The 23,926-nt window shown below is 45.2% G+C and overlaps 1 protein-coding gene across 4 annotated transcripts in view; it reads right to left on the bottom strand.

The window, feature by feature from the left end:
* Positions 1-23,926, bottom strand: part of mgat4b (alpha-1,3-mannosyl-glycoprotein 4-beta-N-acetylglucosaminyltransferase B) — a 108,937-nt gene that overhangs the window by 52,014 nt on the left and 32,997 nt on the right. For all 4 annotated transcript variants that reach the window (XR_005706545.1, XR_005706546.1, XM_040119402.1 and 1 more), the window contains exons 3-4: positions 1,831-2,010; positions 1,204-1,347 (exon numbers count right to left, since the gene is read on the bottom strand). Coding sequence is in view for 2 of the 4 variants with exons in the window: in XM_040119402.1 (XP_039975336.1) it covers positions 1,204-1,347; positions 1,831-2,010 (324 nt within the window). In the remaining 2 variants the exon portion in view is untranslated. The remainder of the gene's footprint in view (positions 1-1,203; positions 1,348-1,830; positions 2,011-23,926) is intronic.

The following is a 23,926-nucleotide window of genomic DNA, read 5'->3' as shown; positions in this document are numbered from 1 at the left end:
CTCCCAGGAAATACACAGAGCCAGTGGGTAGTTCAGGGTACATCGGTTCCCGGGAAATACATTCGGTCCCATTTAACTTCTTTTTTGTGTGTGTGTGTTAAGCTATCGTCAGTTCAATTCAACACTCCCTGCACAGATGTTTCAAATTAAAAGCCTTCCGGTAGCTCAAATCCCACCACTTTCCTGGTAGGTGGTGCTTTTATTTCACAATTTACAATAAATCCCCGTTCTGTAAACTGAACCAGACTGGACCAGGATAAATGAGGCTGAACCTGTCTAGGCACATAAAAACAAGTCAGAGGTCAAAGCGGGCTGATAAACAGCAATATAAATGCACAAAGACGCACACACACACACACACACACACACACACAAACAAGCCCTGGGGGCTTGTTTACAAGCTTCGTTGTCTCACTTTAACTTGTTTTTCTTTCCTTGATGCTCTGGAAAAAAAGCACTTTGTGCTGAGTCTGTTTTGTTTTAAAGGTTTTAAATATAATTCAGATTTGCCGCACGCACACACACACACACACACACACACACACACACACACACACACTAATATGTTACAATTCCTTTCTGATGTGTTTGCTCTCCCCGGTTTTATCTGTATTTATGTCTTCTGTGTAAAGCAGGCTTGTCAGAAAATGGGTTGCTAAGCACAAAAAATGCTTTATAAATAAAGTAAAGCTGACACACACACACACACACACACAAACACACACACACACACACACACACACACACACACACAGGTTGACCTTGGCCACTTTTGGAGACATTACATAGCCTTCCATTCATTTCCTGGAGCTTTTTCCCAATTGGGGACACGACTTCTGTCCCCAGTTAACTGGTCTTTTGTCTGAAATTTGTCCCCTAATGTAGCCTATGACAGACAGACACACACACAAACTTATTCCACTATCCCCGTGGGGACACTCTTTGACATAATGCATTGGGGAACCTCAATTTTTGTCCCCATGGGTTAGTGTGCATTCAGGCTAAAGTCCCCACCAGGAGCTGTTACCCCAGGGAAGGTGCACTGTGCCTGGTCTGCTGGTTCAGGCAGGAGCCCCGGGCCGTCATTTCCAAATTTTAATAACTTTTTTTCTTATTTCTCCCAGTTTTTAATAAATTGAATCACTTTGGTAATTTTAAAATTTTTTCTGTTTTACTAGAGCAACATCCGGATTTTAGTTTTACCTCCGGTGCGTCCCTGTCCCAGGTGCACGGCGGGCTGCAGACTGTCCTCTCTGTTCAGCAGGTGAGGAAGATGATGGAAGATGGAGGGAAGCTGCAGGACGTTTTTGCTGCTGCTCACATTCCACAGCTTCAGCCTCGTCTCCTCTGAAAACAAACAGTTAGACCAGGTTACGCTAGGATAAACTGGGAGAGGCCAGATTAGATCAGATTAGGCCTGGTGAAGGCGGATCACACCAGAGTAGACAAACTGAAACCGGGTTAGAATCAACCTGCTCTCCTCTGATGACCTTCCTAGTCTGAAGGTTAGAACAGACTAGATTTGTCCAGGTAAAGCCAGATTAGACCAGAATGGACCAAATGAGACCAGGTTAGACCAGTTAAAACCAGGTCATTTCAGTGTAGACCTGTTTATACTATACTGGACCAGTTTAAACCTGCACTTCAAACCAGGTTAGACCAGTTAAGTACGAATTAGACCACATTAAATCAGCCTGCTCTCCTCTGAATACATGAGCAGGTTAGACCGAGATAGACCAGAAGAGACCAGGTTATATAAAATGAATTGAGTGTGGACTATTTTGGTGAACTGGACCAGATAAGGATTCCTCCCATTGCTTTAGACCAGACCTGAGAGGCTGCTCCAGGTGCGGTTGATGTCTCTGAGCGCCTGTTTCTCAGCGATGGCCCTCTTGATCTCTTCCAGGACCAGGTTCAGCTCTTTGGAGCGCCGCAGGTTCTCCTGCTCGGCCGAGTGGAGGCGCTCCCTCAACGCCAGGAACTCCCTCTGGTAGATATCCACCACATCTCCTGCGGAGGAGGAGACGAGGAGGAGAGGAGGTCATTAATATTCCTCAGTGAGTCAGGTTACTGGGTTTCATGCATGAACCAGTCGTACCAACAGATTCAGTTTCTTTACTGTGGCGTTCAGCAAATCTCTCGTACTTGGAATTTTCGTGGAAAATGGTCCGAACCTGTCGTAGGAGTCCTGACCAGAGAGACCGCCTTTCTTCACACACTCGTTTCACTGAAGAATAAGTCTGAATGAATTTACAGTTTAATTGTGATACTGAAATTCATTTAATGAAAAAAAATTACATGACCAACTTAATGCAAAATGAACGAATTCTGTACCATCAACCATATCAGCCATCGCCGCGGCTGAGAGGTTTTTTAGATTTTGGTATTTGCATTGGCAGATGTCGTCGCAGCAGCTTCTACATTTCAGTGGTTGTTGTTAAACCGTCTCCCTCGCCTCAGGGTCTTTCTGCAGGTGTCTGTCCGGGATCATCCTCCGTTATAACACCAGACAGTCTAACATCACCTGCTGCGGGCGGGAATATTCTCTAGCCTGGCATCTCAGAGACTGCCGTAACCCAACCACCTCTCAGTTCAGTCATGGTCCGCTTGGCTTCGGAAAAATGTGTTTTAGCTTCTACCTTCATGTGGCCTGAACCGGTCCCTCTTTATTTCTGTCCCAGTACAGAGCTGCTCCGATGATTCGTCTCGGACAGATGAGTATTAACATTTTCTAATTGTTCTGGTTCCTCTAATACGACTACTGACTCTACCGCTACATATGTTCTGTTGGTTTTTGCTGATTTCCTGACGGCAGACTTGAAGCTTTCTTTTTACTCTTGTATGACATTTTTGTGGATGAAACTTTCCCGTAAAAACGAAGCGGAGCAGGCAGCTTTATACGGACATTTTCTTACGCCTGTAATCAAATCGTGATCAGGTGGCTTTCGTCAGTCTGAAAGGAGACGAGTTTACGACATGTTTGTGCAGTTAAGAGAGGTTCAATGAATCCGACTTGGAACAGTCCTACAAACTGATCTCACCAAAAAGAAGTCAGAGAATTCAGGACAAGAACACGAAGAAAAGGTTGCTGCTTGAGTCCCAGTGTGCGGCCAGCTCCACCCAGACCCCCCCAGATCTGGCTAGAACACAGGCATAGGGAGGCGTAGGAATGGTAGGGAGACAGTACGTCCCTGACAGGAGGGGACCACGTTTTTCCTCAAACAGTTTCATTTATTTTCTTAGTGATATGTAACACTACGTCATGTAGCGCAGCAAAATATAGGAAAACAACGCAGAACAACAACAACAACAACAAAAGCAACATAAGAGCTGTCCAGACACAACAACACCCCGTTTCTCTCACACATAGGTCCCAGAGTTCAGGTCCATCCACCTTTGACCTTTAGCCTTAGTCCAACTGAGTCTGTCCAATACCAGTATTCTGTCCTAAAGGTTTCCAGGTCCAGACAGAGAGTCCCTCTGAAAAAGAACTATCACTGTCTGCTGGGAGATGAGAGTCCACCAGTGGCCTCCAAATGTTCAGATATGACCGATCATACCTTTAGGCACAGAGTTCTTCCGGGTAAAACACGTACAGTGTATAACACCGAGTCCACTCAGAGTCCATCAAGAGGCATCAACCGGTCCACATGTACAGGACCCAGCAGGTATAAGTTACAGAAGCAAAGAGTAAAAAGAGTCCTTTTGGTTGGTTGTCTGAGTCTGCATGATCTGTGGGCTGAAACCACTGTTCATTAACAGAGCCGCACACTGTCACCTCCTCACTTGTCATAATTATAAGGTCGCCTTCCATGAAGCTACCCGCCAGATGTAAGGAATGACAGTGGAGACATAATGACAGATTGACGCTCAGTAGCTTGGTTAGAGTTTTAATCCTTTCTGTGGTTTGAACAGGAAATCATGCACTGCTTTTTATTTGTTTTGTCTCATTTTATTACAAAGAGAGCGGCTGTGGTGTTCGGGTTCGGGTCAGGGCGAGTCATCGTAAGTTAGACCGAAGAAACTGAGGCTTTCGCTTGTATATTTTGTGCATTCACTAGTTGCTTTGCAGCCATATCACCATATCACAATCTCAGAGTTACCTGCCCTCATGAAGGTTTCCACTGCGTTCCAGCAGCTGACAAAGGAGACGAACAAACCCCAACTCCAGGTGTCACCATGCCCCCCTGAGGCAGAGTTGCCAGATTTGATTGACACCAAACAGTTCGATCACAGCCCGAAGCCGAGCCGAGTTACAGCCTTAAATATAAACACATGTGCAGCTTGGTCCCCAACCCTGCTCCTAGAAATTCTGTCTCTATACAACTAAGCTGCATCAGCAAATACGTTTTGTACGAGACACAACTGCGACCGGATCATGTTTCCCATTAACCTGATGAGGAAACGTTGTTGATTTATGTTTCTGGCGAGTCACAAATACGTTGACACTGAACGTCTCAGTCAAATGTTCACAGACATCGTGTTTGTTTTCCACCAAAACATCTGATCCTGCAGAACAACATCCACCTGTAGCGACTCCAGCATCATTATACTGGTTTACGGTTCTGTCTAGAAGCTCACAGCACCTGGTTCAGGTTCTGGAAAGATCCTGGTCTGGTTTAAGCGAGAAAAAGTTCACAGTGACTTCAGACACAACCTGTTTATTTACACTGAACCGAAAGCACCATCTCTCCCGAACCTGAACCAAAGAGCCGCTGAACCTCGGTCTGTGGAAAGAGTATACGGTTTTTATATTGTCTGTGTCTCTGTGTTAAAGCTGTGATCACTGCCCTGATTCACTCAGGCTTTAAAATCATATTTTCATGAATACTGGACATTTCTGAGGCAGGAGGACAGACAGTCAGATGGCTCACCTTTGCTTTGTATTCGCCCTCCTCACACCGGGTGATAGAGAAACAGATTTAGGCTTCACAGATTTACTCTAATGGCAGAGAGACTAAGAGAGCATTTGGGACTGCACCAACTCGTCGTCATTAACAGGTAGAGGGGGAAAAAAGACATAATCTGAGTGAAAACATGAGAATAAAATGCTAAATCCCTCATCTGCAGCAGCAAACGTCATCCATCTGTCCATCATCCCTCCATCATCCCTCACCGAGTTAACGCTATGTGAAGGTAAATCTGCAGTAATCCCCGAGACACGCAGCCGTCTCCGTTCACTTCACTGGGTTTATTCAGTCCACTGACTAAAATATCACGACCTTTTGGAAAAGAAGAAATGATGATATCATCGGTTCAGTCAGACGTTTCTCTGCAGCATCTTCAGTCTGAGCGGAGAGATACTGAGATTGAAATGTTTTAATTGACACTATTTGTTTGGTCCCGTTCACTGTAAACTCTCAGGCGTGTTTATTTACCTGAACCTTCATTTTGAGTCGGGTTTACGTTCTCGGACTAATTCCACTGTGTTTTTTCTATTCAGTTCAGGATATTGCTCCTTTCTACAGCGTTAATTCCTCGGTACCACGACAGAGACACACTCTTTTAATGGTTTCAAATTAGAAGCGATTGTTTCTGTCTTTTGTCTTTTCTGGTCTGTTCTAAATGTGTAATTCACCAGTGTGTGTTTAGCATTTATTAGGGACCAGCATTTATTTGTGCAGCCATTATGTGAACAACACTGGCCTTTATTTGGGAACTTATTAAATGATTAATGAGCTCTATTTACAAACAGATTGCAAATGAAATCGTGGCAGTGTCACATTTCACAAATGATGATTGTTGGCTAACTGCAGATTAATTTGTGCGTCCTACGGGGCTTTGGCGTGCTCCGGCATGTGTTGCAAGCGTGTCATCTGTTTCAGTGAAACGTGTCGAAATTAACAACAGAGGAAAATGATCTCATGCCGCAAACAGTAGCTTGCATGTCATGGTTTGGCGAAACGCTATGTTTCCACACTAAATTCCTTTGTATTGTCGTCTGTAAAATAAACATTAAACTAAAAAGACAATATCTGTGAGTTATATAAGCGAGTTTGAAGACGACCATCTATGAAAACACAAATGTAACGATGAAATTAAAGAAAAGACATCAAGAATATATTCAATAAACACATACGACATGATTAGGTTTAAAACAGAATTTCATAAGAAGCCCTTTAATTTCCATCTTCTCTCGTGTACTTATTAGCCCCCTCTCAGCTCCAGTGCAATTTCTCCATGGATTCAATTTTCCCTTTTAATTCTTTCCGGTCATGGATGCGTAGATGTGAATTCTGTGACCGTAATTTCGCTACAAGTAGCAGAAATCCCTACAATCCCTCAGTAAATATATGCCATTCTCACACAGCCTTTCTGTTAGTATCGGGTTAGAGGTTAGAAGGATTTTTTTCAATTCTTTTACATTGGGCAAAACCAAATATACGACTAGATGAGACACGGTTTTCACCGCATACTAGATTAGAGTTCTTATATTTTTCCTGGGCGGACAAACACCAGATCAGGGTGAGGCCGCTCTGGTGTCCCAGCTGAACTTTAATAGATGGAGAAGTAAAAACACACAGACACACTCTCGTTTCGCTGTAATTATTCCTCTAAAGTCTCATTAATGGAGCACAACACTCACATCTGTTTGTCTGATAAGTGAAGTGCATTACTGAGCGAACACACACTCACACACACGCAGAGCTTGCTGATGACTTTTTAATGATGCTCCTGCCCAGTTATTTATCTGCTCTGATGAAATAATCTCCTTCCTGCAGCAGTCAGTCTGTTAAACACTCGACTCTGAGCTTCTGCAGACTGGAGGAAAACTCCAGCGGTTTGACGTCCTCGCAGACAACAGCGTGCGTGAACACACTGACTTCGAATCAGGAACTGAGTCATATGGTGGAAAATATACTTTCTTGCTGAGATGTAAAGAGCTTGAGTCAGGACCGGGTTAGCTTAGCTTAGCATAAAGACCGAGGGCAGAGGCAAACAGCTAGCCTGGCTCTGTCCAATACACCTGCCAACAGCTCTAAAGCCCAGGAGTTAACATGCTCCATCGCTCCTGTTTAATCTCTACACAACAGAAATGGAAAAACAAAAAAAATACAGCAAGAGTTCATCCGTCAACTCGTGGCTGTACCACGACCGTCAAAATGCTGCTATGAATGAACAGCTTCACTTGCATTTAGGAGCTGATGTGTAGCTACAGCCTCATGTTCACAGATGCTGTCTACAGATGCACGGGCATCGGACCGCTACTGGATATCGACAGATGCCCTGAGCTGTCCGCCCCTCGCCCCTCGACTCTCCCTCGCAGTTTGAAAACCTCGGGACGAACTTGACATTTTTAGCTCCACTTCTGGTTAAGACTCACATTGTGGCTGTGATGAACACTTCAGCCTGTAGGGGGCGCCAGCAGCAGGACTGCAGACTGTTACTAACAGACTTTTTGTGGTTTAAGAGGTTTTTCTTTTGGGCTAAAGAAGGAAAAAACAAATAAAATTGGATTTACAAGCTTTCAAAACCAAGACAATAGACAGTGTGTGTGTGTGTGTGTGTTTTATACCCTGGGAGGCTGGACATTTTTGGAAAGTGAGGACATTTTGTCCAGACCTCACGCCTTCAAAGAATTGTTTGAGGGTTCAGCCCTGGTTTTGGGGTTCAGGTTAGAATCAGGTTCAGGTCCAGGTTAAGGTGAAGGGTTGGGGAACGCATCGTGTCAACCGGGGTCCTCACAAAGATAGAAGTAAAAACGCGTGTGTTTTCACTCGGCTTCTTCCAATAATTAGTCAAAGATGATAAAATCAACAATGGGAAAGTAAAGCTATCGTTGTGGGGTCACACACACACACACACACAGAGGCGTTTTCCATCACTTCAGAGGACATTACGTTGCCTTCTATCCATGTCCGGGACCCTGACCTTGAACCAAGTCTGCACCCTAAAATGTAATGGTTTACATGGTTTGTGGGGACTTGCTTTTTGACAGATATATGTCCCCACAACATGAGCAACACAAGTATACACACACACACACACACACTCACAGCCCGGCTCAGATCAATAGCTGCATGTAGACGGATAAACAGCACTAATACACTGTAATCCTGCACTGTAATACCACAACACAGACACACTCGCACACACACACACACACACACTTCTGAGTTGAGAGCGCGGTCTGGTTGACTCATACTGTAGTAGTGTGTTTGAGTGTGTGTGTGTGTGTGTGAGGAGTGTGTGTTAGTATAATAATATAATAGCCACCAATCACAGGGTGGAGACCACACAGGTAATGAGATTAGTTAGTATCCACACACACACACACACACACACACACACACACACACACACACACACACACCCTAGAGGATGACTCACAGTTAATGGTCTTCTGGTTTTTCAGTTTACAGGAAGGAGGAGGTGGTTTTGGGGTGTAAACGAGTCCTGCTGATCCTCATTGATCAATAAAAGTCTCGCAGTCCGATCATCAGTCTGGTATTGATCATTTCCACATGAATAAAGTGATTTTCTACATTTCTAAATTAGTATTTTAATCATTAATTTAATTCAAGTAATCGTAAACCTGATTTAAACCTGATGTTACTTCAACACTTGTTCGTTTTTTATTTATTCAGTAATATTTCATCCCACATACAAAACTAAATGTTTTAATCAAATTGTCACAAGAAAATTGAAGCTAAAAGCCAAAAACATCAGATGTATTGATACTAAGAAGAGCTCACTTCGACGTTAAAATGTACAGTTATGCTACATCCTTAATGTGTGAGGTGATATCTGATATTAGCTGGTCGCCACGGTGACACAAAACGCTCTCAGGCAGGTGAGTTTTCAGGTGCAAGATGTATAAGAAGATGTGACGGTTGAACGTGGAGTCTGAGAGTGAAACTGAGCTTCACACCCACTCGCGTCGCCCAGCAGAGGAAAAGAGTCGGAGGCAGGATGTCGGCTGACCTGTTCTCGTCGTGCAACGACAGCAACGGAGAAGGTGCAACGAGGGCTGAATGGAAACAGCTTTTTTCTGTAACCAAAGCGGTGCGAATCAGATTTACCGTTGTTACGTAACATGATGAAAACATGCACTGAATCACAGTTTGGACGTTTCAGAAACGCCTCGATGGACGCTGAGCTTCTGTGGTCCCGCTGAGAGACGCCGAGGACACGTCTGTGACGGCAGCATCCGGTGTAGCTGACGTAGCGTCCGGGCGAGCCTCTGCTTCGCCGGCCTCTGTGACCTGCTTCGGTCTCTCGTTCGACGCGTCGTTCATCGGGCTTTCTGAGAAGATGAGGCGTGTTCCCGAGGTTCGCTTCCCACATACTCGGGCACATCAGCGCCGCTGCAGCAGCTGCTGTAAGAAACCAAAACCTCCGGGATTTTAAAAAAGTTAAACGTCGATTGCTTTGCTCCGGAAAAAAACTGCAGCTCCCGTTAAAGAAACTGCAAATGGCAGCAGGCGCTCGACTGTCCCGCCGTTATTACAGACACGTAATACGGGGAACGCTGTTCGCTAAAGGCTGCTAAAAAAATTTATTTAAAAAAAATTGAATAAACAACTGTAGTACATCATTTTTTTTTTAAAAACTACCGTCCTTCTCTAGACACATGAAGCAAACAACAACATACTGTCTCTGTTCCAGGGCTGGATTCGTAGTTTTCAGCGTGGTCTGACAAATGTCAGCGGCACTTTGGATGAAGTTCCCTTCCGTATGGAACAGAACCTGGAGGTTACGGTCGCACTTGGGTTCTCTGTGACGTGGAGCCAGCAGGGTTCAAAGGAGTTTAAGGAACTGCTCTAAATTCTACACAGAAGTGCGTCTACATTATGAAACTCAAAGTGTTTTACAGGTCAAACCTTCGTATTGAGGGAAAAAGAGTACAACAGGACAACTCACTGATTAGAATAACAAATTTAACACCGTGTTACTATAACTAGTCATTTCATAAATTGTTTTTAAATGTTTGATACGATAAATCGGTTACAGTTAAGCTTATAAAAAGTCTCCAATTACAATTTTTTTCCAGTTGCTTAAATCCAGCGTCAAACCATCTGTAGAAACGGAAACTGTGTTTGCGCGGCAGACGGCAACGGCATAGTAAAATTAGTGCTTGGCTTCATGTTCATCTTCATGCTCACAGAGAGAAACCGGATGAGCCCGTTCACATGGCTGAGCTTCACAAACAGATTGGACTGGCACTTTCAAACGAGGTCCCTAACGAGGTCCCTAACGAGGGGGCTCCCAACCCTCAGCCCACCCCCCCCACCACCCCCACCCCCGGCAGATGGTGTTTAATCAGAGACAGAGAGGGAGAGAGAAAAATGAATGAATCCATGATCCTGTTAGTCAGCTCTCTCTGCAGTTTCAGTCATTTAAACCAAATTAACAGTTGTTACATCAGGTGCTACAAACCTTGTTACAGGAAAAGTCTAAACATTTCCTGACACAGATGAAAGAAAAACAAGCAACTGGTTTACAACAGGAAAGGTCAAAACTCGAAATAACACACACACACACACACACACACACACACACCACCAACAGGAAAAACAAGATGTCAAACAGGATGTCAGAGCGACAACAGGACACAAAGGACAACTGACAGGAAAACGGTGCCGTGTGTTTCATCTGCTGAGTCAGAGTGATGTGAGTCTGAGACAGAGAAGAGAAGGAAATCAAATGCTGAGTCGGCTACCAGTGATGGGACGGTCATGGTCCCAGAGCGGCGTTATATCAGTTCATTATCAACAAAACTACTCAGCAGCCAAAAGGAACAAATTCGACAAAAATAACGATAACAGCGTTACTGTAAAACGCTAAAACAAAGCAAGTCACACAGGCTTCAGAGCCTCAAAACGACGGGGATCTCAGAAAGGCAACACTGTGGTTTTGCTATGCCAATGCCGTTCAGTGTTTGCCGGGGCGTAACGAAGTGGTCCAAGGGTGATGTGACGTTTTTTCCGCGGTTGACGGGGTGAGTAGCTACGTGGTGCTGGGACGTTTTCCCTTGCGCCACCCCAACCCTTACCCCAGCCCGTCCTCTCTGCCTCTCCTAACTCTGACCTAACGTCACACAAACCTAAGTCAAGCGCTCACACGGGGCGGTGCAACGGGAAACAGCAGTTGAAGGCGAAGCTTCGACATAAGACCAGGACGTCACGATCCGAACGCAACCAAACTGCTTTCTCTCCTGCAACGATGCACCTCATCGTCACCTCGTGTCGGCGTGCGCTGCTCCGTAGGGGTGAGGAGGTAGAAGTGTTGGTGTTACTACTATCAGCAGCAGTCGTTCTAGTGACGGAGGCAGCGGTCGCAGAGGCTCATTACAAGAGAGTGTTTGTGGAAATCTGGCAGAGCCACCGACCCTCACAGTGCCTCTCAGTTCTCCTCCGTGGGGCTTGAAAAGTGCTATCGTACAGCATCAAACAGACTAACGAGCTCTGACGGCAGGAAAAGGTCTTAAATATACGAGTCCAACAGATGTTTTGAGCCTATAAGAGAAGTCGTATCTGTGGATTTGCGTGAACAGTGAGACTTCTTCTGCCTAATTTGTATCCCTTCCATTTCACACTCAAACGGAGAAGATCAGTGTCATCCTGTTGGACCTTTATTACCCTTACGTTACCTCAGACTTCCCTCTAGTTTAGCTGCTGGTCAACATGTGGCCCCCTCGGATTCCAGCTAGCCTCTCTGTCCAGGTGGAGGTCAAGTTTGTCTGACGATAAGAAAGCAAACACCAGATCTAATCCAGCTGCTTGTGGATTAATAATCCATCAACACCATTTAGATTTCAGTGAAAACGATCTTTAATTCAAAATAGAGCTGAATCCCCAGAGTTTGAAGGATGACGTCAAACTGACTTTCTGAACCTTCTGGTTTCTGTTTTTTGGGCTTCGTCGGTAGATTTGCGTTTGGTATCAACTCCCATGATTTGTCTACTGAGAGGAGGTGTGTGGGTGTGGGTGTGTGTGTGTGTGCTGAAAAGAATAGTTCCTTTATGTGTCATGAATTATTTCTGCTCTGTCGGTGTTGGGTGGAATTTTTCGCCTGGTAGCTCCTCAACAGCTTCTAACCTGCTTTTCATTAATATTGTCGTCCGTTAGATGAAGCGCAGAACAAAGAGAAAAGCAGCTGGAGAGTGTGAGAGCGCGTGAGAGAGATTAAACTGGTTACACACATTCAGAGGCGGGCAGGTACGTGAAGAGTGTGATCACACTTGGCAAGTCAAGGCCACAGCTACAACATAATGACTTTACTCTGCTTCCAGCGTCAGAGTAAGTGTGTGTGTGTGTGTGTTGGAGAGAGAGAATGAGTGGGATCTAGTCTATTATATACATCATAGTCTTGGTGAACAGTTTAGCCGCTGTTCTAAATAAGTGCTCCGAGATGCAGTCAATGACCTGCAGGTAACTGCAGAAGCAGGACCGATGCACAGTGAGCGGCATTAACAGCTAGCTGACTAGTGAAACTAACCTCACCACTGGTTAAACCGGCTTCAAACGCACCTTAAAACACGGAGGGCCGGATGGGACAGGTAATCCCTCCAGCGTATTCTGGGTCGGCCCTCTGGCCTCCTCCCGGTCAGGCCTCATCCGTCCTGATCCGACGCCTCAGCCACCTGAGCTGGGTCCTTTTGATGCGAAGAAGCAGCACTTCTGGACACCTGACCTCCTCAGCCTGTGTTTACGAAGGGGCGGGACCATGCTCTGCCTTGGTAAAAGCTGCTTCACAGGAGAAGCGTGGCTTTTGGTCAGTTATGAGACAACGTGTACCAGCTGGGAGACCTTTGGGACTGACGTGAGCGAGCACGTTCCGACCGTCTGGCTCGCGGGCCTCTCGCCCCGCATGTGATAACTATGTCACCAAGTTTCTGGCACCATCTACTTCGCAAGGACGCAGAGATGAACCCGGTTGATGAACTTTAACTGCTTTAAAGTATCCGCGGTCTCTTTCTTTTGGTTTCTGTCCAGAGTTCGCGGCCACAGCTTAGGGTCCGAGCGTAGGTTTAAATCCAGAGCTTTGCCTTCAGGCTCAGCTCCTCCCGTGCGACGTTCATAGAAATCTGTCGTGGTTTCGATCACAAACCCTCATCTGTGATGGAAACCACGACAGATTTCTTTCTCAGATATCTTATAGTCTACTGAAGAGATTCTAATGGAAGGTTTTGGTAAAGTGAAGAGTAAACTTAACTTTGACTGTTCACACCTCGCCTGTGATTTTTCACAAGACTCCCACAATCCTCCTCTGCTGTTCACACCGATTTATAATGTGAGAAGACTCTCTCTCTCCATCCTTGGTTAACCTTCTGTAAAAACAGCCTGATGCCAAGATTCTGTGTCTTATCTTCAGCTCTGAAAAACAGCAAATATCTGCCAGCGACATACGGGCTAAAAACAAATCTAGAGTGATGGAGAACACGAGGAACAGACGCTATGGTCGGACCGGAGCTGAAGTTTGAACAGCAGACCCAACCAAAACAAAGTGCCATTCTTCTCTCCCTCCGTTAATTCACACACATCAAAGCGGAGGACTGGTAGGAACATTAGTATTCAAGCCAGACGGACTGAAACAGAGAGCAGGATGAGGCGGCAGGACGGCCAGGAAAACCGATCGCAGAACAACAGAAACAAAACACAGAAAACATCAGAAACTAAAGAGCAGAGCAGGCACAAAGGAGCAGAAAACTGTTTGGAGCATTAGTACATCAGCCAAAAAGGCTGAATAAACGACAGAAACAAAGGCGGTTTCTGTTTCTTTCCCTCCAACAAAGACCGACAGATGGAGGAAGAACGATGAAAGAAAAAGCTCTTAGTCCTAAAAGCCTTAAAAGCATCAGTCTGATCTCAGCCAGGTTTGACTGTCAGAAACGTTTTCTAGCCTTTATGCCACAGCCATGGAAAATACCTTTCCAATCAGCAGGCAGGCGTCCATTTGAATCTTTCATCCCGTCAGCTTAAACAGATGCTGCCTTCAGTGGAAAATGTTATTTCAGTGTAAGATGATGTACACACCGTATGGTTTCACAAACGCGGTTAAACTTGAAGGAACGCAGCTGCCAGGAAAACCACGACAGAGGCGGACGCTGCCCCGTTGGAGTGCTTTTGTGTTTTTCTATGTCAAGAAAGGTGTGGACCCACTTCCGCGAGCTCAGCTAACAGGATTTAGGACCATCACAAGTTGACGTGTGTTGATTTGTCAGGATTAGCGGAGCTGACGAGCTGGATTTTCTTGAATAACTCGGCAGTTCTCCGGAAAAGCAGCTATTTAATCCCATTCACATACGAGGGACTCAGAGACATAAGCACCATTTTAGCTCGTTGGCTCGTTGGGTGCCATGATCTGATGAGACACCATTTACAAAGGCTTTATCAGCTCTAATTAAAGGATTTATTGATGGCTAACGGGTCGTTTACTAATTAGACATTTAGTAGACATTTTGTCTTTTCATCTCTTGAACTCATCAGGGAGACGTCTCCAGTGGACTCTTTGACCACTGGTCTCCTGGAAAAGAGCTGCAGGACATCTGGACCCAAATCCATGTAGAAACTGCTTATTTCTAAATGCTGCCTTATCAGAACGTGGTACCACTTGTTCTGACGTCTATAATGCGGCACATTTACGTAGGAAAGAGGCGAGTCGATTCTCATCATTAACACGAAGCAGACACAGATAAAAGCGTCGTTGTAGGTTCCGTTCTGCTGTCATCGTACACTTTACGATATATTATTCACTATACAGTGACCCAAAAAATATTGTCTAACACCATGACTTCATGGTACGTGTGTGTGTGTGAGCTGTATACGTAACGTCTGAGCTCTTGTTTCGGTCGATACGTGGAGTGGATTTGTGCTTATTTGAGCCTTTAGTCAATACGTCTGTTTGTCTAAGTGTGTGTGTGTGTGTCTTGAAATGAAGCAAACCCGGGAGACTATAAGCTCAGCGTCAGTATCACTGTCAGACACACAAACACACTGGTCAGTTTGGCTGCGCTCTTTCTTTATTTTCACATGCCGCTTCCTCTCAACATCAACTGTCACATCCAATAGAAACTGAGACAAAGAGACGGTAGGAACAAAAATCTGGCAGCGTTTTGGTTCCTACCCTCCTGTCAGACCACATGAACTCACTGGTTTCACTGGGTTTAACCGGGTTGAAGTTCCTGATTTCTTTTTTCCTCTTCCATCTTTTTTTAATCAGTTTTTTCAATCAATATACATTCTTTACATTATGGATTTTTGAAGAGCAACTGAAAATCAAAACAAATCCTTTCCTCCGGTTTCCTTCACTTGATTCCTACTTTTCTCTTTTTACAAACACCTAAATAAGTTATATTCGAAAAGGACTTTCAACAACCGGGACGTGTCTAAAATAGAAGGAAAGAAATAACAAAAACGAAAACTGAATGAATGACAGATCTTGTAATGTCCAACATTTACATTCAAACATGACCCAATAATTAATACAACTTCACCACATCTTGAATAAACATGAAATGCAATTTGCCATGTTTTTCACCCAGACATTATATAAGTGGCTTTTTTATCGCTTTTACTTCATTTCAGAGAAATGAGGAGCTTCGATTGCAATTTACGCAAATTTATAAATTGAGACTCTTTTGCTCACAAAATAACATCCGGTGGCTGAAGGTGAAATAAACAAAAACACCTTAGCTAAAGATCATGTTAAACTCGTGGCTGATGGACCGGTGGATCCGTCAGCCACGAGGCAGCGCCGGTCTGTCACTGTCTGCCGTTCGGCCTCCATCGCAATGACAAACTTCGGGTCCACGTGTATAAAACCGAGCACACCGCGGTTTTATGAAAGACTGTGCGCACGTCAGCAGACTTCAGACCAGCGCCCACACAGGTGAAATGCTGAGGAGGAGATTCAATGTGACAGAGCCGGTTTAGGGCTCTGCCAGTTTCCCTGCTTGTGTTTCTATTTTTTGTATCTACCCAGGAATCTGTCAAATTTGAGTTTGTGAGCGATGAAGCCATTATTTCTCCACCTTTTCATCTTATCTCCATCTGTGAAGTTTGTTTCAATATCAGCGTTATAACCCGCTCGCTGATCATCTTTTGGATGTTTAATAAGGATGACCGCCCCGACAGCTGCTCTGTTGCCGCTGGAGAACCTCGCCGATGCGACACAGGCGGCGACGCTGCACCTCTTCCTCGCCGCTCGTCTCGCGGACGGGTCTAATGAGCGGTCACAAGCGTCGCTCTGAGACGAGACGGGGCTCGTGCACGTGCGCCCTGGCCCACCGTGATTGAGATTCACAAAACAGAAGCAGGCGTATGCACAGCTTTACGAATCTGATGAAGAAAATGCGACTGCGTACTTCTGTCTTTCTGCACAAACGCAATTTTAGTCCCGAATCTACACAGAGTTTTATTAATCTGCCTCCTGGTCTTTGTTAGTTAGTAAAGATCCGAACACGTCCTCCACCAGTGAGTCTGGTGGCATTTGGAGGACATCACATCGGCCACGAGCGACACACAGAATATATCTGTGAGAAGTTATAAATGATTTAGGGCCCGTGTGTGTGTGTGTGTGTGTGTGTGTGTGTGTGTGTGCAGGGTCAGACTGGACATACCCGGACAAATCCTGGTGGGCAAATCGGCTCACTGGCCAATCACAGCCATGGCTAAACCCTCGCCTCCCAGTCCAACTGTGTGTGTGTGTGTGTGTGTGTGTTTGTGTGTGTGTGTGTGTGTGTGTGTGTGTGAGTGTGTGTGCTAATGTTACCAGCGGCTGCAGCAGCAGAGAGACAGCGAGGAGGACAAGGACACGCTTCACAGTCTGGAGGACATTTCACCTCATCTGTGTGTGTGTGTGTGTGTGTGTGTGTGATTGTTGAGTGATAGGAGATGGTGTGAGTCAAGCCGATTCCTTCTCACACACACACACACGCACAGTTGTCGTGGTAACCGAGTGGTGCACCAGGAGGGCGACAGGCTGACATGCATGCTAACAGGCAGTTAGCCTCTCTGTCAGCTGTGATGCTTCCGTCTGCGGCTCGGAATCTCGGTGTCTGATTTTCGGTCCGTTTCCTCCAACTGCTGCTCAGCCCGCTGCTTTGTTTTTAGCACGCATGCTAGCGCGGCAGCCATGTTGGCAGCCCTCTAAAGAGCTAGCAGCAGCAGTGGTAGTAACAGAAGCCGTAGCCTAGTGTCGATAGTAAAAGAGAAACACTGAGGTCGTGTCATCAGGAGAAGGAAACGTAAAGAAACAACTTTTCCAGGTTATCTTAATACAAAATCTAATCTGGTCAGAATTATGTTTCCCACAAAACATATTTGCATTTGCAAATTAGTTGCATATAAATGTAATTCCTAGGAGACGGGGTCGGGGGACAGCGACCAACAACACACTTGTCCCAAGTCTTTGAAAGCAAGCGGCACATATTTGATGGCGGGTGGGGGCGGACGGTCCCCTCTGCACGTGTCTTATGAATCAAACGTCTTCGTCGAGCTGGTTAAGGAGAAAACGTGAGAACACAGAGCGAGAGAGGCTGATAAGGTTCCTGTTCATACGATACTGTGAGTGCAGCTTCCTGTCTGTGAGATTAGTTTCCTGTGCAGAGGCACTCTGAAGATCCTCACTTCTGTTATTCAGAGGTCAGACGTGTCAACGTGTCCTCTGCTCTGTTCCCACGCCGGTCTGCATCTACGCCGCGCCCTCTGTGTTAATGCGTTCCTCCCCGTCGCTCGGTGGCATGCGACCATCAGAAACACCGCTGCCCCGGGGCGGCACTGCGGGCTCCAGCATCCACCTCTGCTGCTCGCCGGATGGTGACGACCACGATGAAGACATTTTCCGTCTCATTAGCGTCGGATAATATTTAATATATTAAACGGAACTTTCTGATCCTCCTGGTCATTTTCCAGATCATCGGTTTCCGGTTTGATTGCCTTCCTTCCAGACGGCCTCTGATTTCAGGTCATTTGTAGGAAAATCAGCTTGTAAAGACTTGACACTAGTCGCAGAGAGAAAAGCCAATAAAAACCAATAATAACAATAATATTAAATCAGTTTGTACAGCACGTTTACGTAAACACAACGACGATTTACAACATAAAAAGAGAAGAAAAAGCACAGGATAAAAAAGCCTGTTGTATTCTTCAGGTTTCCCAGAAGCGGTTTAAGATCCAGATGGTCTCGGTCCCACTGTTCGTCCTCGAGCTAAGGTCACCTTAGTTTTAAGATGCTTCGGGGAAACTGGGGTCGGCTCATGTTTTGAAACGTGTAAATGCTGTCGGGGATTTGACTCTACATTTATTTCTATTCTAAGAGAACTTAAACTAGGAGACGCTGCACTGCTCCGGAATGAAATAAACAACATCGTCCACAGCCGGATCAGACCCTGGTCCTGCAGGAGGACGTCTCAAACTGTCCCGAGACGGAAACCGACACGTGTTAAACTGACCTGGTGCAGTTGTTCGGACGCCACCGTCCCGGCTCGCATGTTACTGCAGTTTGAGTGTAAAGATGAAGGAACAAGTGGAACAACATAATTCCTTTCTCTTGGTTCAGCCCAGGTTACAAAACACCTACATGTTCATGTTTAATGCACTTCGAGTCGTTTTTATTGGTGAAACTTTGCTCTTTATCAACGCCGTAGGTTTAAAGCAGCAACGAACGAACGAACCGAACATTTATGTGACGGTTACGTTCTAAAGCAGAAATAAACGACCAACAAACACAACGCATTTATTTACAACATAAAAAGAGAAGAAAAAGCACAGGATAAAAAAGCCTGTTGTATTCTTCAGGTTTCCCAGAAGCGGTTTAAGATCCAGATGGTCTCGGTCCCACTGTTCGTCCTCGAGCTAAGGTCACCTTAGTTTTAAGATGCTTCGGGGAAACTGGGTTCAGTTCATGTTTTGAAACGTGTAAATGCTGTCGGGGATTTGACTCTACATTTATTTCTATTCTAAGAGAACTTAAACTAGGAGACGCTGCACTGCTCCGGAATGAAATAAACAACATCGTCCACAGCCGGATCAGACCCTGGTCCTGCAGGAGGACGTCTCAAACTGTCCCGAGACGGAAACCGACACGTGTTAAACTGACCTGGTGCAGTTGTTCGGACGCCACCGTCCCGGCTCGCATGTTACTGCAGTTTGAGTGTAAAGATGAAGGAACAAGTGGAACAAAATAATTCCTTTCTCTTGGTTCAGCCCAGGTTACAAAACACCTACATGTTCATGTTTAATGCACTTCGAGTCGTTTTTATTGGTGAAACTTTGCTCTTTATCAACGCCGTAGGTTTAAAGCAGCAACGAACGAACCGAACATTTATGTGACGGTTACGTTCTAAAGCAGAAATAAACGACCAACAAACACAACGACGACAACACGATGACTCTGTTGCTAGAGCCGCTGGATGATGTGTCACAAACCGAACAGAGTTTCTGTCCAGAACTGTATCGATAAACGTGCGTCAAATATTCTAGTTCAGCCAGAGCTCCGCTCCTCTGATAAACCAACAGCACTGCAAACAGCAGCAACAGCCTCGGCTCAAGCTACAGGCCATTAAGCCTCGACACCGACCTGTGGCAGCAGCAGCCGGCTGCAGCAAGGCACTAGTAAGTGGGAGGTTGAGGGTTCGATTTCCAAAGAATTTCCCAGAAAAACCTGTCAGTGAGTAAAATATCATCAACACCATTCATCCAAACGCCACAGGTATATATAAAAAACCATATATTCAGATGTTGGGTTGCAACAGACCAAAACCTACGCAAACTATCCACCACTCACTTCATTTACAAGGTGTCCGTCCTCAGATATTCATCCATATCATTCATATGAATTTTACCTAATATTTGATACGGCTGATATGATACTGACGGTTGTTTTATGAATCCCATGCAGCCTCGGTCTCAAACTTAGTAGGATCAACTTACACACCTAACACTGTGTGTGCACACCCGTCCTACTCCAGGCCCGTATGTAGCGTAGGTGTACGGTCACGAACCCAAACAAAATGCCGACTCGGCGAATCGCGGCGCTGCGAACACTAGTGTTAATAAGTCGGTAAATAATTCATTTAACTGACGCATCTATCGGTGTTTCTTTATTATTTGTTTTCAGGGCTAGAGACAGAAAAGCGCTCATAGAAATAAATAAACAACTAAATAAAAATCTTGCCTCTGTTCCGACTTCAGCTTCAGTGCACCTATCGTAGGCCAAGCGTCAAATGTAACGTTATGTGATGTAAAGTGCCTTTTTTCAATTTCCCGTTTATTTTTTTAAATAAATTGTACTTACTTGAAGTGGTTATTGTCAATGTTATATAGGTCATATCATTATATACCATTATGTAAAATAGTAACCCATTAAGACGTAATACATACACCACATTCTATACTTTTGGGCAGTTTAATTTGCCTTAAAACGAAGCCTCATTAAAATGTTTTCTGTAAAGTGAAAAGTAACTCCAGCTACTAGTCAGAATTAAGAAGTCCGATATTTCCCTCTGACATTTTGGTGGAGGAAAAGTAGAGAATAACATGAAATGAAAATACACAAAAACACCTGAGAATCAGATTCACTTGAATGAAAAGTCCAAATCCGTGGTTTCCCCTGAAGAGACCACGGGCAAAAGGTCGCGTTCTGTAGCGATCCAATGATGAATCCGGGAAGGATTAGAAATCTAAGTCGGCTCTGAAAATATGCAGGAAACGTCTGTTGTACGTCCTGGTCTATTTACGTTTTGCTTCGTAACTCAAAGTTTCTTCTTCTACTGTTGCCTGCTGCATTCACTGTAGGTGGGCACAGAGAGGTAGAGAGAGGTAGACTGTGAACAGAGAGAGAGAGAGAGAGAGAGAGCTCAGCAGAGAGAGCCAGTCGGGGTCAAAAGTCACATCCTGCGGTTTGTCGAAGCTTTAAACCACTTGACCTGTTCCTGACTGGCTGCGGTTACCATGGTGATGCGTCCGCCGCCCGCCCTCCCGCCTCCCCCAACGTGATCTGAACCCACCGATGTGAACAGTTCAGCAGATATTCACTGATCATTAAACGTGTTCTAATTAATAACGCATGATCCAATTACCGCTGAAACTCTAATTAAATAGATTCCCAGTATCACACCAGTGACTGGACATATTGTAATTACTGCATGTGTTATACTGGGCCCAGTCTAATCACCGGAGCGGATTTCTCTTCCATTAATATTTTTACCACGCAGGTCACTAATTGGATTTTGACTCGGATACATCACAGATCTGGGATTTTTGTCCAGGAAAATGATTTAGCAGGTTACCGTGGTAACACGGGGACAAAGACAAAGTCTCGTCCATTTTGTCCATCACAGTGTGAACCTGTGGGAAAACTGTCTCGACGCAGACTCGAAGGACCCTTCCGTGTTTTGGACCAGTCACTACGAATGTTTGTCTTTCGCAGCTCTGAGCGGCCTTGGGTGTCGATTCACACCCGTAACCGAATCGGCGGACTCGTTAAATTCGATTGACTCGAGTTATAAACCGCAGTGAACCTCACGTTCACCGGTCCCCGGTGCTGGACGGCGGATTTAGAGTGAAAGTACAAATACCACATCAGAAGTGGCAGAACTTCATTCATAAAAGTCCTAAATTCAAAAACCTCCCAAAGTAAAACGGGGTTATTTTCCTGTGGAATGTTCAAATCTATTACAAACCACATCCTGTAATTTCTTAAAGTTTAAAATCCTGTCTGGAACAAAGTTAAATTACCAGGGACCGCAGGGAATAAGTTACCCCCCCACCTCACTCCATAACCTTAGTCCATGAAATGAAATGATATGTTTTATTTACGGATTGCAGACATTAAAAAATAAATAATCCAATGGATGACATGACGCCGGCGTGTTGGCCAAACAGTCGTTTATGACGGTGAAATGATGCATCTCCGGTTTGCTTGAGGAATGGACACAACGTGGTTTGGTTTCATGTGAATGAAACTTGGTGAGAATTAACTGTGAGAATGCTGGAAGCTTTCCTTTAAATCATGAAAATTACAATGCGAGTCTTGACTTGGACTCGTCTGCCGCGGGACTTGACTTATTTGGGTCTTGACTGCCTGAAGACTTAACGCAGCCCAGCCCCAGATTTTGGATTAGGTTTGACACACACGGCTTCGTAACTGTAAAACTTTAGTGCTTTTACATATCAACCTGAACATGGGTACGACTGTGAGCAGGAATGTAAAATTTAAATAGTTTTGTAATTCACATTTCAGTAAGTTCACTGTAAAACCAAAAAAAGTGTGATTTTACCTTTTAAAACTGTGTGTCCCATATGTCCTATATGCTCATGGGATAAGAAATCATTTAAACAGGCGGATGGAACGAGACTGATTAACTTTAAGAACGACAGATCATTTTCATTTATTTCAGTGTGAAGTTTATTTGACTGTTCAAAGAAAGTCTGTTTGAATGAAGAGCTGTCAAGGGCAGCAAACTTTATTTTTAATTGAATGTAATTGTACGATTATTTTATTTTACTGAGCTTTTTCTGTTCAGTGGAGCCAACAGAGGTTTCACTGATTTAAGTTTTTTTCTGATGAGTGGAAATTCTCTGAGCTGCTCTTCCTGGAACGTCTGCTCACAGACTTTTCCAGAAAAAGGTATAAAGACATTACACTGTGTGTGGGGGTGTGTGTGTGTGATGGGGGGGGGTGTGTGTGTGTGTGCTGGTGGCCTTCAGGCTCACTGAGTGGACTTTACACTGAGCGGTCTGTTCTCACACACACTCATTCAGCTCAAGTATCACTTCTCTTTAAACAAGGCAGCAGTGTGTCTCTTCTCTCCCCTGGAGCTGGCTGTGTGTGTGTGTGTGTGTGTGTGTGTGTGTGTGTGTGTGTGTGTGTACTCACTCTAACCTCTCACTTCATTCAAACAGTTTAGCAGCCTGTTCCATCCAGATGTTAGAAGCAAACACACTCGGAGCAGCAGCAGCTCAGAAACCGAAGCCGTTTCATGACATCTCACATCAAAAAAAAGACATTTCTGTCCCAGCTTTGACCAGACTGAAGGATCACATCGTTCTTACACACACACACACACACAGAGAACTGTCAAATGTCTGATAAAGATCGGGACATCGCAGACGGTGTCAGGACCTCAGGGTGACGATCAGATCCTCTCACATCCGACCATCTACGTATCACCTGGCCTCACTGCAGCCCCATCTCCCAGAAATTACGTTCACATTTTAATGCGTCTGTTAACAGCGGCCGAGTCACCAGGAGGTGGACTGAGGACGTACAGAGATCAGGACTGTCAGACCAGAGACCAGGTTCACATCCAGAGTCCTGTCTGTGGTCTGCGAGTGTGAATGACCGATTGACTCACTGACTGACTGAGTGACGGAGTTACACCATTGGTCGGCCGGCAGAGCGTCGGAGTTTCCCCGTTGGTCGCTGCTCTTTCAAAATGAACCGGAGCAAACTGTGTCTATTACGTCATCAGGGGGCGTTTACAGGCAGAGTTGCCAACTTGGCGCCTTCGTTGCAACATTTACCAACGTTACAGACCCTTTCGGTGACTTCCCTTCACGAAAGCACCTAGAGACAAATCAAGCGAGTTTCTGGACAAGCCTTAGCTACTTTCGGTAGAAGAGAGTCGCCAGCGTTGCCCCGCGAGCGTGAGGTCGAGGGTTTCCCTCCGCAGGCGACACCTCTCTATACGTCTCATCCAACTGACCGCACGGCAGCGTCTAACTTTCTCCCGGAGTTTTCATTTAATAGGTAAATATAGCTAAAATCACAGCACAGCCGTCCTCTTTTGACCTGGTCTTCTTCTCTATTAAACCAGACCAGGATCTTTCTCGAACCTGAACCAGGTGCTGTGAGAGTCTGAACAGAACCATAAACCAGTTTAATGACGCTGGAGTCTCTACAGGTGGATGTTGAGCTGCAGGATCAGATATTTTGGCGGAAAACAAACACGTTGTCTGTGAACATTTAATATGTTCAC

The sequence above is a fragment of the Xiphias gladius genome, chromosome 23 (assembly GCF_016859285.1).
Source record: "Xiphias gladius isolate SHS-SW01 ecotype Sanya breed wild chromosome 23, ASM1685928v1, whole genome shotgun sequence".
NCBI classification, from domain to species: Eukaryota; Metazoa; Chordata; class Actinopteri; order Istiophoriformes; family Xiphiidae; genus Xiphias; species Xiphias gladius.
This window is presented reverse-complemented; position numbering and strand designations above follow the sequence as displayed.